At 37.1% G+C, this 15,235-nt stretch overlaps 1 protein-coding gene across 10 annotated transcripts in view; it reads left to right on the top strand.

Annotated features, from left to right (window-relative positions):
• Nucleotides 1–15,235, top strand: part of LOC138736379 (serine/threonine-protein phosphatase 2B catalytic subunit beta isoform) — a 124,852-nt gene that overhangs the window by 64,691 nt on the left and 44,926 nt on the right. For 4 of the 10 annotated variants that reach the window (XM_069885830.1, XM_069885828.1, XM_069885825.1 and 1 more), the window contains exons 2-3: nucleotides 156–356; nucleotides 13,873–13,997. In XM_069885830.1, the coding sequence (XP_069741931.1) occupies nucleotides 156–356; nucleotides 13,873–13,997 (326 nt within the window). Of the gene's footprint in view, nucleotides 1–155; nucleotides 357–2,364; nucleotides 2,412–2,694; nucleotides 2,769–5,777; nucleotides 5,857–8,743; nucleotides 8,862–9,690; nucleotides 9,785–11,378; nucleotides 11,461–13,872; nucleotides 13,998–15,235 lie in introns of those variants that run through there. The other 6 variants (XM_069885824.1, XM_069885823.1, XM_069885829.1 and 3 more) reach the window with 5 other exon arrangements.

Raw genomic sequence — 15,235 nt, 5'->3', positions numbered from 1 at the left:
TCTCACATATTTCCAACTTCAGTGATATTGAAGTCCTTTGGAACTGATTCTGATTTTCTGATACGTACATTCAAACAGTGGTGTTAATGGTCATCTGCGATGCTCATTCATAAGAAGTAACACCATGTTGTATTGTGTGTATCTCTTTCCTGCAGGTGTTCCATTTCCACCAACCAATCGTTTGACTTTTGAGGAGATCTTCAGTGTCGATGGCAAACCCAGGGTGGACGTTTTGAAAAATCATTTAATTAAAGAAGGCCGTGTAGATGAAGAAATTGCACTTAGAATTATTAATGATGGAGCTGAAATTCTGAGACGAGAAAAGACTATGATTGAAGTAGAAGCACCGATAACTGGTGAGGCATTGTATTACGTTGGAATATTCTCTCACTGATTGAGTCACATTTCCCTTTTGCCTCACTAGAAACCTGACGCAAAACTCAGTTGAAATAACCGATATACTGTATACTGCGCGTAATGTCTGTGTGTTTGTACTCGCCCTTCTCTTCAGGTTTAGGAATGTAATGGGGGGGGTGGTGCGCATGGCAAGATGGCGAAAAGGCAAGACATGTATTCCACCTTCTCCCAGCTGGAACATTAAACGCCCGACTTTACGTTGTTTAAAATTAATATTTTTAATTTTTTAAACAATAGTAAATTACTATGGCAATTAATGTAAAAAAAAAATCTAAGGCTCAACTTCAAAAGAAATTGCCATTTAAAAATACAGAAGAATTGAGGTCTACCTTTACAGTGGAATCCTCGAAGTCGATTTCGGCAATTCCTAAGGCCCAGAGGACCCCAGCCCGGCCGATTTTGACACCGGCGGCAACCTTGTTCCCGCAAAATGGCGCCAGTACCTTGGTGACCTCGGCCACTGCCGATTGAACGGCACGGTCGACAGAGAGACCTTGCCAGGTGGCCTGGGGACACGCGGAGTAGCGTCGAAAGATGCCCCGACATCCCCCGTGGCTTTGCCCGGCCTGCGTGGAGCGTCGCAGGTCCAGGAACTCCTTGATAAGATGTGGGCTGCGGGGGAGCTCGAGCACCGGCGCCCCGAAGAGGTCGGGGTGCCAGCGTCAGGTGTCCAGACCCGCAGGATTTATGGAGGTGAAATTGAAGATGCATACTTTGTGAAGAAATGTCAAATATGAAGCAAGGTATGAATGTAGTCAAAAGTGACATTAATAGATGTATAAAATCTATTGATACTGTACAAGAAAATTTTAAGAAAATTGAGACAGCTTTTTCTGAGTGTCAAAGTCAAGTGGAGCGTAATAGAGAAAAAATGGAAGGATCTTTCGTAGATTGGGGTATTCAAAAAAGAGACTTATTGAAGAAGATTGATTCTTTGGAAAATCAGAGTCGGAGAAATAATGTGAAGATAGTTGGTCTTCCAGAAGATACTGAAGGCTCTGATCCTATAAAATTCTTTAAACACTGGATCCCAGAAGTTTTGGGTAAAGAGTTCTTTCCTGAAGGTTTGGAGTTAGATAGCACTCTGAGAGCTCTGAGAAGAAAACTGCTTCCAGGACAACCGCCGAGAGCAGTTTTGATTCATTGTTTAAAATACCAGGATAGAGAAATGATTTTGCGTATGGCAGTACAAAAAGCATGACAAAACCAATCCCCATTAATGGTTAAAAATAACTGAGTGCTTTTTTATGCTGATTTGAGTCAGGAAGTTATTCGTAGATGGCGAGAATTCAATACGGCTAAAGATGTTCTGTGGTGAAAAGGTTATAAGTGCTTTTCGTTACCCTGCAATTTGAAGGTTTTTTATGGAAACTTTCAATCTCAATTTTTAAAAAATGATCATGATGCCTTAGTTTTTGCGAACTCCCTGCCAGAATTGAGAAGAAATGGTCGTTCTCCGCCTTTGTCTCCTAAAAGGAGATTAAATGGAAATGGAAATGGCAGTGGAAATGGAAAGAATGGGAAAAATGGAAAAAAATTGAAAGAAAGAAAAAATACAGAATTCTCTTGATATCGAAGATCCGGAGCAATCGTTGGGTTTGGAGTTACTGGGTTGAAGATATGGACTATGTTTATTTATATAATAAATATGTATCTGGCTGGGTGGGGGGGGGGGTGGATGACACTGAAAACTTTGCTATTCATCTGCCACCAGTGGGTTTCCCACACCCAGTTTTTTAGGGTAATACTGCCTTTGGGTGGTTTTTCTTTTGTGTGTGTTTTTACTTTTTTAAGAGGGTTTTTCCTCCTTTTTGTATTTTTGAAGGATTACAAAGGGGAGCATTATTTTATAGAGTTTAATTTTTTAGTGTGTGTATTTACTAATAGTTAAAATTATGTCTAGATTGAACTTCGCAACTTTTAATGTTCATATTGCTTTTTTACAAGAAACACATTTGACTGAGAAAGAACATTTGAAATTGAAAAGAGAATGGGTTGGTCAAGTTTTTTATTCTTCTTTTAATTCTAAAGCAAAAGGAGTAGTGATTTTAATTCATAAGAACTTACCATTTGAATTGGAATCTACTAAAGGGAATGCTGGTAGAATTTTAAAAGTTAATTGTAAAATTTTTGTGGAATTTTGGACACTGCTTAATTTATATGCACCCAATATAGATGATGAGCGGTTTATTTCAGAAGCTTTTTTCTTGTTAAATCAGGCTAATGAGAATATTTTAGTGGCTGGTGATTTTAATTGTGTTTTGGATCCTTTATTAGATAGAAATCCGAAGAGTATAAGGAAGTCAAAGATGGAAATACAACTTAATGCGTCAATGAAAGATTTAAATTTGGTAGATATTTCTCCTTCAGAGAAAGATTTTTCTTTTTATTCTTCAAGGCATGACTCGTTTTCTAGATTTATTTTTGGTATCAGCATATCTGCAAACTGAATATAAAAGTAGAGTTATATCAGATCATTCATTATCTATTTTTTCTTGTGAAAGTTTGGAGATAGTACGTTCGATATATAATGCAATGGGTTTAATGCAATGTTATTGAAAAAAAGAGTTTGTTACCTTTGTAAAAGCGCATATTTCTTTATTTTTGACCGAAAATGTTAATTCTGTAAAGAGTCATTTTGTAGTATGGGATGGTTTAAAAGCTTATTTGAGGGGACAGATCATTAGCTATTCTACAAAAGTTAAGAAACAATATATGGCAGAAAGTTTGCAGTTGGAAAATCAGATTGCTGAACTAGAGAAGGACATAACAGATATAACAGAAGATTTTTTAAAAATTACGAAGTTAAAGTTACACTATAATACTTTGCAAACTTACCAGTTTGAGCACTTAATTAATAGATCTAAACGTTATTATGAATTGGGGAAAGGGCTCACAAGGTACTTGCTTGGCAATTGAAAGCTGAATAGGCGTCTCGGACTATTAATGCTTTTAAGAAGAATTCTATAATTACCTATAAGCCTCAGGAAATTAATGACCAGTTTTATTCATTTTATCAAAAATTATATACTTCTGAGGGGAAACAGGATAATGGTTCTATTGATTCTTATTTATCTAAATTAACGTTACCGGTACTGGATGAGAAAGATATTAGGAGTTGGAATTTCCATTTATGGATTTTGAAATCAAGGAAGCTATTCAGGAAATGCCTAATGGTAAGTCCCCAGGAGATGATGGGTTTCCTGTGGAATTCTATAAACTTTTTTATGACGAATTTTCTAATATATTTGGAGAAGTGTTAAATCAAGTTACTGAAGATCAGAAGTTACCGGAAGCATGTTCAAATGCTTTAATAACTGTTATCCCAAAGAAAGACAGAGATCCTTTACAGGTATCTTCATATAGACTTATTTCTTTGTTGAATGTAGACTATAAAATTATGGCGAAAGTATTAGCTAACAGACTAATTTAGGTACTATTTACCTAAATTAGTATATATTGATCAAACAGGTTTTTTTTTTACTTTATTTAAAATTTTATAACATGAATACAATAAAGAATTATATTTAAAGAAAAATAGAAAAAAAATTAAAGAAGGTATGATTACAATATTACATCAGAAAACTACACAAAATAACCCCCCCCCCTGTTAATTGTAACACAATATTGATAGTCTAACTTAAAATTAGTCCAACCCTCCCCTCCAAAATAAAGAGTGAAGAGTTAATAAAATTGACAATATTATATATGGAAAAAAAAATACCCACTTACAAAAAAAAGGAGATAAAACTTAGCCTAAAAAAAATTCTAACAACAAAAAAAAATTGTCAATACTAAAATATCACGTTTAAACATATATTTAAAACAAACTTAAATGCATATAATTAGCAAACGAAGTCCACTTTAACTTATAAAAAGACATCTTATCCTGAATTGAAAAAGATATCCTTTCCATAGTCAAACAAAATTTCATTTCCAAATACCACTTATTCTAAAGTTAGTATATTTCTATCTTTCCAAGTAAGTGCTATACATTTCTTAGCCACAACTAAAGCTAAATAAATAAATGAAATCTGATAATCCCCTAAATCTAAATCGATTAATGATTGCATGTTCCCTAATAAAAATATATCGGGATCTAATACAAGATGGATATTATATAAACTGTTAAAAACAGATTGAATACCTTTCCAAAACTGTTGCAATCGATCACAAAGCCAAATAGTATGCAAAAAAAGTATTGGCCGTCTGATCACATCGAAAACAAGAATCCAACTTACTAAGACCAAATTTTTTTAAATTTCTCCGGCTTTAAATATAGCTGATGAATAAAATTATAATTAATCATCGCTAGTCTAGCATTAATTAATTTCCGAATACTATTCTGACAAATTTCCATCCAAGCTTCTTCAGCTATTTTATGTCCTAAATCTTTTTCCCATTTCAACTTATGTTTATCCCAGTCTTTTTTACTAAAAAAATACAATACAAATCAGATATATATCCCCAATCATCACATTAGAGTTCGATTGTCCAAGTAATAAAGACATATCCACAACAAAAGCTGTATCCTCAACATTAGGAGCATAAACATCAAGCAAGGTCCATGCCTCATTAAAGATTGTACAATTTAATTTTAATAATCTTCCACCATTTTTCTCTTCATTCTGTAACTGGAATGGTAGATTCTTATGTACCAAAATTGCCACACCTTTTGCCTTAGAATTAAACGAAGAATAAAAAACTTGCCCAACCCATTCACGTTTGAGTTTCAAATGTTCCTTATCTGTTAAATGAGTTTCCTGTAAAAAAGCAACATCAACTTTTAACTTTTTTAAATAAGGAAGTACTTTCTTACGGTTAATAGGATTATTTAAACCCTGAACATTAAGAGAAGCAAACTTCAATTTAGACATTTCTTACACTCAATAAAACACAACAACAAAAAAAGGAAAAAAAGAGTAAAAAAAGAAGAAAAAAAAAGAAACCCCCCCAAAAAAAGAAGAGGAAAAAAAACCCTTAATTCCCCTTTGAAATTACAACCAAAAACTAAAAAATTTTTTAAAAAGTTATATATTTAAAAAAATTAATTATTTAAAAAAGATAATTTAAAAAAAGTTTAACTCCCTAACCCAAAAATTAAAAAGAAAAAAAAACAGGTCGGAGGTCACAATTACCTCCTCCTGTTTAAACCGCCTAATGCGGTAACTCCCCCAAAATATTGGGTGTGAGATAACTCACACGCAGCTGATGACTTCTGGAAATTGGTGCCCACCCAGTTCCCTCTCCCAACTCCCATCACTATTTGAAATCTTCTCAACAAAAAATAATAAAATTTTTAAAAATTTTTTTAAAATCAACTTTGCCATTGCGACCACCGTTTCTTCCATTTCTTCCAGAAATCAGATTTCCCTTCTTGCAGCTCTGCCCTCTTTGGAGACCGTGGAGGACTACGTCGTTCCTGGAATTGCGTAATTGGTAAAGACTGAGCAAAATCCATAGCTTCTTTAGGATTATCAAAGAACTTTGGTTGATATCCATCCTGAAAAATCTTCAATACTGCAGTGTATCTAAATGTTGCCTTATATCCTTTTATCCACAATAATTCTTTCACAGAATTAAATTCACGTCATTGAAACATAATTTCCTGACTCAAATCCGGATAGAAGAAAACACGATTACTCTGAACCATCAAGGGAGATCTGTTTTGCTGTGCATTTCTAATAGCCATACGTAAAATAGTCTCTCTATCACAGTAATTTAAACAGCGAACCAGAACAGGTCTTGGATTCTGTCCTGAAAAAGGTCTCCTTCTCAAAGCTCTATGAGCCCGTTCAAATATTAAACCTTCAGGAAACTTATCTTGTCCCAACACTTGTGGAATCCATTCAGTGAAAATTTTTCTTGGATCTGGCCCTTCTATGCCTTCTGGCAAGCCGACAATTTTCACATTATTCCGTCTGGATTGGTTCTCCAAATAATCAACCTTTTTTGCTAAATTTTTATTCTGAATCTGTAGCGTTTCAATTGTTTTATTCACATCTTGCAATTGATCTTGTACATCAGATAATCCTTGATCACACATCTCAAGTCTTTCAATAGTTTTGACTTTAAAAGCTCCATAATCAGCCATCTGTTGAGTATTGACATCCACCAATGCATTAATCTTAGAAGTAAGATTATTCATAGAATCACCTAAATGCATCATTGAAGAAAATATCTTGTGTTCAAGACTCTTGAAAAGTATATCAACATAAGTAGATCCAGACATGGTGGGATCCTGCTGTTCTTGTGAAATCAGAGGACCTTCTTTTAATTTAGTAGCTTTTCTTGCAGTTTGACTCCGTGTAAGAGCCCCTGCCACAGACCCCCCAGAAGTGTCAGGAGGCTGATGATCAGGGTTATCTTTGATCCAAACCTCCTTTAAAAGCTTCGTTACGTCAGTATCTGGAAGAGCTGTTGTAACTGGTGGTGTAGCAGTCAAATGACAACTCTTTAACTCTACAACTGGTGGCGCCCCAGCTAATTCAGCAGTCAAAGTCTCAGTAACAACACTCACAGTAGACGTTGTTTGAAATACTGGCACCCGGCCAGCCCTTTGTTCTAAAGGCTGCTGAGAACAACCTTCAGAAAGACCTACCAATTCAGAGCGGAGTTCCAATGCCAAATTCTTCGCTTCTTTTCCTGGATCCATTTCACGCTGAGTCATGGCTTTTTGTGAACAAGCAGGCTCAGATAATTTCGGAAAATCTAATTTTTTAACAATCTGTTGATGTTTCCTTTTACTTTTTTTTAAACAAATGTACCATTAGGTATTAATTCAACACCTGATACTATTTATAAACTTTTTAAAAAAGTTTTAACGGGGACTTAAAGTCAAAACAATAAGTTAGAGTCAGGAGAGGACTGGAAGGCACGTCTTTTCCTTACGCCATCTTGCCACGCCCCCCAAACAGGTTTTATTAAAAATAGAAATGCCTCAGATAATATACTTCGATTGCTTACTTTGATCAATGCTTATCAGCGGCAACCTAATCACCCTTTGGTAGTTGTACTAGATGCCAAAAAAGCTTTTGATAGGGTTGAAAGGGACTTTTTATTTAAGGTATTAGAGAAATTTAAATTTGGCCTTTTCTTTATTGGTTGGGTTAAGTCCTTATATATGAATCTGATTGCTAGGATGGTGACAAATGGACAGACATCTTTACCTTTTAAATTGACTCGATCAACTCATCAGGGCTGCCTATTGTCGCCAGCCCTATTTGCATTGGCTATAGAACTGTTAGCACAGGCTATTAGACAAAATGAGGATTTTAGAGGGATGTGGATTAAGGATGAAGAATATAAAATTAATCTATTTGCAGGCAGATGATGTGTTGATATATTTGACAGAGCCTGAGAGATCGTTGAAACAGTTACAGGAGTGTTTATTGAAATTTGGAGAATTGTCGGGATATAAAGTTATCTGGGATAAAAGTGAAATTTTGCCAATTGGAGTAGAAGATTATTCTGAATTTAAAAATATTACAAAATTAAGTTGGATGAATAAATTCAAATACTTAGGTGTGTTTGTGGACAATAACTATCAATCGTTATATCAATTAAATTATGTACCTATACTGAGGCGGATTAAAGCAGACTTAACTAAATGGAAAGATCTCCCATTAACTCTAATTGGACGTATTAATTGTATTAAGATGAATATCTTTCCTCGAATTCAATATTTATTTCAATCAATACCTTGTTTACTTCAAAGAGTTTTTTTCAGGATTTGAATAAAGCAGTACGAGAGTTTTTGTGGAAAGGTAAATTAGCTCGAGTAGCGTTGCACAAACTTGGAAATATGCATTGGGTGGCTTACAACTTCCACATTTTCAAAATTATTATGAGGCAGCTCAGTTGGTTTATTAGTAGACTGATAGATTTGGATCATCCTCCTAGTTGGACTAAGGTGGAGATATCATGTCTACCTAGAACGGAAATGCATGAATTTATATTCTGTTGGAATTTAATTTTATTACAGGAATATGATATGACAAAGATTTGGATTTTTAAAAAAATTTTAGGGTCGAAACTGCATTATACAATAATCGGCTTATTCCTTTTTCAATGTTTAATAGTTATTTAAAGATTTGGAATTCTAAAGGTATAAAGACAATACAGGACTGTTTTGTAGAGGGACAATTTCTTTCTTTTATCCATTTGAGAGAATGATTTGAAATACCTTTAAATTGTTTATTTGTGTATTATCAGATAAGATAATTATGGTAGAGAGATGTATTTACCTACTTTGTTGAAATTTAAATTTTTGACTTCTACTAGACCAAAGAAGGGATATGTATAAGTTATGTATAATTTATTACAGGACAATATGGATAAACCAGATTGGGAAAAATCTAAACTTAAATGGGAGACTGATTTAGTGTTTTCCTGAAGATGATCGGGTGAACATGCATCAGGACAATGTAATTAAATTGACTAATGTAAGATATGGTATGGTTAATTATAATTTTTTAGATCAATTGTATTTGACCCTGGAAAAGTTTAAAAAAAAAATGGGTTTAGTAATTTAGATTCTTGCTTTAGATGTGGTTTATGTATTGGTACTTTTTTACATGCTGTTTTAACTTGTGTGAAAGTCCAACCATTTTGGCAATAAATTGAAATAGTTTTGGAAAAATTGTATAATTTTCAAGTACCTTTGGATCCAACGATTTTTTTGTTGGGAGATTTGTATTCATTAAAGGAAATGAGTTTGGATAAAATTCAAATTACTTTTGTACGTTTGGTGTTGTCAGTAGCACGTAAATGCGTTGCTAGTACTTGGAAAAATTATGTAGAAATTAATATAATGCGCTGGCATAAAGCTTGTATCGTTATGGAAAAAGTTACTTATAATTTAAATGACAATTATTCTTTTTTTATTGATAAGTGGTCTCCTTATTTGAAATGTATGCAATTGGATGTGTTATTAACATTTATAATTTTTTTATATATATGATTTATATTTTTGGCTCCCCTTAAGGGAGCTAGGTGGGGGGGGAGGGGGTGGAAGGGTTTTTTTTGTTTTCTCTTTTTTTTTGTTTTTTTTTTCTTTTTAAATTCTTTTTATGTTTGTTGTGTTTTGTTTTACTTTATATATAAATCTTTGTAAAATTACTTTGTTTGAATATTTAGATTGTATGTTATACTTTTTACTTAACTTTTAAATAAAGTTTTAAAAAAAAGGGAATGTAACTCAGGAATTTGACACCAACTATAAACCGTTAAACAAAAATTTACTGTTTTATTTTCACGGCCTTGTGAGCATAGGTGCAAAGCAGTAAAAGTCGGAAGGTTTCAACATGTACAAAAAAAAACCAAAATAGCTGGAGGAACTTGGCATGTTTTGCAGCGTCCATAGGAGGTAAAGATGCATAACCAATGTTTTGGGTAACTAGGGGAAGCAGCATCACCTCGCAACCAACATTGTGGTTTGGAATGCATGTGCAGATTGCTATTGCTCTCTCTCCCACTTCAATCTCATGCTCCCCAGCGATGGCACTTTGCGCTTGCATTCCAAATTACTTTTCTTTTCAAAAAAAAAGGCATTGGGTCCATCAAAGCAATAGGAGCATCATTGGATGGAAGCATTTCCTTCAGAGAAGGAATACAGGTAGACCCAGACTTACCTTTATTCAAGACAGATTCTGATCATCTTAATCTCAAAATATCGTACGTCGGGATCTATCTGTAGAGGGAAGAGAGAGACAGTCAGAGCAAAGGAAATGTAGGGGTGGGGAAAGAGAGAGCAATGGGGCTAACGGAAGCTGGAGGTTGATGCTCATGCCACCTGGTCAGAGGGCACGCAGCTGGAATGTGGTGCTCCTCCAATTTGTATGTGGTCTTCGTCTGGCAGTGCATGAGACCGTGGACAAAGATGTTGGCCTGGGAATGGGACGGCGAATTGAAATGGGAGATCCCTGCTATTGTGGCAAGTAGAGAGAATATGCTCAGGGAAGCGAACTCCCAGTCTGTGTCCAGTCTCTCTGATACAGAGGAGACCACAACGGGAGCCCCGAATGCAGTAGATTTATGTGAGATGTTGCTTCATTTGGAGGGGCTGCTCATGGCCCCAAATGGTGGTGAGGGAAAACGTGTAGGTGCAAGAGTAGTGTTTCCTGTGGTCACAGGGGAAGGTGCCAAAGGGGTGATTGGTGGAAAGGGAGGAGTGGACAAAGGAGCTACTGAGGAAGTAGTCTCTGTGGAATGCGGAGAGGGGAAGATGTGTCTAGTGGTGAAATTATGCAGAATTGGCAGTAATGTTGGGTGTGGAGGCTTGTAGGCTAGGACAAGGGGAATCCTGTCCTTGTTGAGCATGGGGGTGGAGGGGGCCAGGGCAGATGTGAGGGTAATGGAAGATACCTGAGCAAGGGACAAGTTGATGGTACAGTATGTTTCCGAATATCCAAAATGCTTGGGACTGGACCTGTCTCAGTTGAGCGGACTTTTCAAATATTCAGGTACTTTCTCTAAGTAGACCAGAAGCATCAGCAGAACACTTGTTAAACTACAGCAAATAACAGAAGGTTTTTCAAGCATGAAATAATGTTTAATTCTTACCAAAATATATGATCTCTGCTTTACAACATGCAGCAACAAACACTAGGATTTCTGCATGCTGATTTATTTTTTATTTCTAATGCTTCCTCCAATGTCTGCTTCATTACAATGGTTTGATGTCTTTAATTCTATACACTGACATGATCTCTAGTTCTGTTACGAATGCATGCTGCTCCAGCCAATCAATAATCCATCACACATCTATAGACACTTTTTCTAAGTATCAACTAAGTTCTCTTCGTCACACTCACCTGGATGCAGAACGAGTTCAGCTATTCCACCATCTGTCAGTAAGTGAACAACTGGAGCATCATTATCAGTGTTTAAAAACTTCTTCAATGTCCTTTTCTTCCAGTTTACTGATGGGCTCAAAAGATTTTTTTTGCATATGCAAGATCAGGCAACATCTTTTCTCCCTTAACGCATGGAATCCTTCAAATTCACCATAGTGTTTTTCATCATCATGGATTAAATGTGCAGGTCAGATATTGTGTCTTTGGTCACTTTGCTCCAAGCGTTGACAGCAGCATAAATTGCATCCTTTATGGTAAACTCCAATTGGAAACCCGCCACACCCAAGCCTCTGTTCACTGCTGACAGTGTATGGTTCAAAAAAGTGTTTTTATGTTCACTCTTCAGTGATCAAAGGATACCTTGGTCACATGGCAGATTTAAGGAAGTCACATTTAGGAGAAGGTACATGGCATGAACATTGTTGAGACTTTCAGCTGGAGGATAAGCTGAACTGTTGTCAAGGAATAAAAAAATCTTAGTTGGCATCCAATTCAGTCCGGCCCACTGGAACAAAATGCTGATTAAACCAATCAGAAAAGATATCCCTGGTGACCAATGCCTAGTAAGAAATTCACTCCTTTAAAACAACGAAGACGCATCCATTTGCCCATCACAGCCAGCTTACACATATGTGTGCCTGCTGCATTAACACATCCCAGCACAGTTATTCTGTCCTTGGCATCCTGAATCCCTGTAGGGGCTGTTGCCAGTGTTCTGGGGCAAAAAGAAACCAAGACAGTGATGTTTCATTGGCATTATAGACTTGTTCTGGCTGTAGGTTTTCATCAGCAGTGATGGTTATACGACGAGCTCTCCACTGGCCACCGAGACAGAGGTGCACCAAACAAGAGGTACAAGGGCTGCCTAAAGAAATCTCTTGGTGCCTGCCACATTGACCATCGCCAATGGGCTGATATCGCCTCAAACCGTGCATCTTGGCGCCTCACAGTTCGGCGGGCAGCAACCTCCTTTGAAGAAGACCGCAGAGCCCACCTCACTGACAAAAGACAAAGGAGGAAAAACCCAACACCCAACCCCAACCAACCAATTTTCCCCTGCAACCGCTGCAACCGTGTCTGCCTGTCCCGCATCGGATTTGTCAGCCACAAACGAGCCTGCAGCTGACGTGGACATTACCCCTCCATAAATCTTCGTCCGCGAAGCCAAGCCAAAGAAGAAAGAAAGATATTGATATATATACCAAAAATAACAGTAACTGTGTTTTGTATCTGGTCACTTTTTTACTATTCATTGTCAGGTATCTGGCATAACCTTACTGTTCGTGAGGTCTGGAGGCAACATTGTTGACCTGAACTGTCAGGCCCATACTCCGCCTATGCTTGATAGTTTTCCCAATTCACCTTTCAGTTGTATTGGTTTAGCTCTTTGTAAATACCCTCAAAGGGTGGTAAGCAAAGGGGTTGTAATTGTTTCTTCATTTTTTTCTAGCTTAACAGTCTAGCGTTGGTACATAATTATGTAACTGTTGAATACATTATGGATTTCTGCCATATCAACAGTTGTGGAGCCCAGCTGGTTAAGCATGGCTGTGTTAAACACACCAAAATGCTGGAGAAACTCAGCTGTTTTTTTCAGCATTTGCAGTGGACAGAGATATTTCCAACTTTTCGGGGCTGAGCCCTTCTTCAAGGAAAAACAGAAAAGGCAGAAGCAGGATGTATCAGAAAGTCTCAGAATTCAAACAGTAAGGGAGGAATCCAGATTTTTTATTATAAGGGACTAGGTAGAATTTATGTCTGTTTGAAAGGATGCAGGGAATGGAAAGACTTCGGGAAAGAAGGGGGCGGGTGGGTTTTTAACGAAAGACAGAGAAGTCGATATTGTTACCATATGATTGGAAGGGGCCCAGTCAGAAGATGAGGTGTTTTTCCTCCAGTCTCAGACTGGGAGATCGCTTTGTTGAGCACTTCAATTCTCTCTGCTGCAGTAGCGTGAATAACTCAGTGATTCTCTGTCCCATTCCCTTGCTGACATGTCTGTCCATGGTCTCATGTCCTGCCAGACTGAGACCACCCGTAAACTGGAGGACAACACACACCTCATCTTCCGACTGGGCACCTCTTAGTCCCTCATCACATCCAATTAACACCTTTCGGTGGTCTGGATTACTCCCCCATTGTTTGAATTCTGAGACTTTCTGATATATCCTTCTTCTGTCTTATCTGATTTTTTTTTCCCCCTTGAAGAAGGGCTCAGGCTTGAAACGTCTGCAACACATTTTTGTCTCCTATAAATGCTGACAATACCAGCTGAGTTCCTCCAGCATTTTGATGTGTTGACTACAATGACCAGCTTCTGTTTCCCTAGCAGCCTTTATCCATTTTGTTTCAGGTTGGTTTTGTTACTGGTTTCAAGTTTTGAAGCTTGATATTTTAAAGAGACCATACCATAAATTAAAGCAAAAGTCTCATAATTGTGTCAAAATGGGTTAGGGGGTTCAATTGTTCTGATACTTTTTGACATTTTAACTTCAGTGTTATTTAAGCCACAAAAATGTTGTTATCACAGTTGACATCTATTAGTCTTTTTATGTTCAATGCGGTTTTAAGTTTAAACCCATCTGCTGTCTTCTTGCAGTATGTGGTGACATTCATGGTCAGTTCTTTGACCTGATGAAGCTATTTGAAGTGGGAGGATCACCAGCCAACACCAGATACCTCTTCCTTGGCGACTACGTGGACCGAGGTTATTTCAGCATCGAGGTAAGCTCTGCTTTGGGCCAAGGGGTGGAGAAAGAGGGTTTAGTAGCACAAATTGTTGGGGAACTCAGAAGGCCAGACAGCAGCCATGGAACCTTTTCTCACCTCTTTCTAAAATGCTGGATATGTTCAACTATGTACTGTGTAAATTCTCTACGTGTTGTAGTTCGGTGGCACAGAATAAGGTAGTGTGGGCAATAAAATAAAGACGTGTCTGACCTTAAATTTGAAGATGATATTCAGTTTCTATTCTCCTCGGAATTAGCCAATTGGAGCACAAATAGCAGTTGGGTGGCTGTAATTAAACTTGTGTCTGTGGGCTAGGATATCTGTTGATTCCTGCTTTCAGATGAGTAGATTGGGCTTGCTGCAGTTTGAATAGTTTTCTGTTCATGTGACTAGTTTCTCAGGAAATCAGTACTCCTACTAACTGTAACCGGCAATAATCAACTCCTTCAACTGAGGAGGATAGAAATTATAAAATGCCTTCCTCGAACAAACTGCACCAGTTGTGATGAATGCTGGAGGAAGAATTAATTACCTGAGCATTTTATTCAGGAGTTTGTTGGCTGTGTAGATTTGGTAGAGGGCAGGGAGAGGAAAGTATGGTTGTATGCCTGGCTGAAGCAGAATCCAAGATGCAGTGAAACAAGAGCCTCTGCCTTCGAGAGCCTTAGAACGGTGCAAAGGGCCAACTGAAGGAAATGGCAATTTGATCATAAAATTTGGACGATGGGAAGCAACTGAACAGAGGGTGTATAAGATTATGAGGGGCAGCACCTTTTTTCCAGATCAATACCAGAGGACATCTGTCTATTTTTAAATATGTTCAAAATGTCAGTTTAATTTGTAGCTTGATTGCAGTGCTACTTACTGTTTGTGACATTTTAGTTACCAACAATTACCAAGTGATTCCCTACCACTCCCACCTGATTCAGAAACCTATGGGTTAAATCTCTACGCCAGAGAGTTAGGCAAGTAATCCATAGTGAAACTTCAGGGCTTGATAAAGAGAGTTGAACCAAGGCTTTGACATTTCATGACATTTTGAAAGACAGTGAAATTTTTTCTAATGTCCCAGACACTTTTTACTCAAAATAAAGTGCCTCTCAATTAGCAACATTAATAATCACATCTCATCATTGGGACTTTGTCTTTTAAACAATGAAAGCTCATTAAGAAAATACTTTGAGGGCTGCTTTTCCCAGAGGGCAGTGAATCTGGAATTTGCTGCCCATTGA

This window comes from Narcine bancroftii, chromosome 6 (assembly GCF_036971445.1).
Source record: "Narcine bancroftii isolate sNarBan1 chromosome 6, sNarBan1.hap1, whole genome shotgun sequence".
In the NCBI taxonomy this organism is placed as follows: domain Eukaryota; kingdom Metazoa; phylum Chordata; class Chondrichthyes; order Torpediniformes; family Narcinidae; genus Narcine; species Narcine bancroftii.
This window is presented reverse-complemented; position numbering and strand designations above follow the sequence as displayed.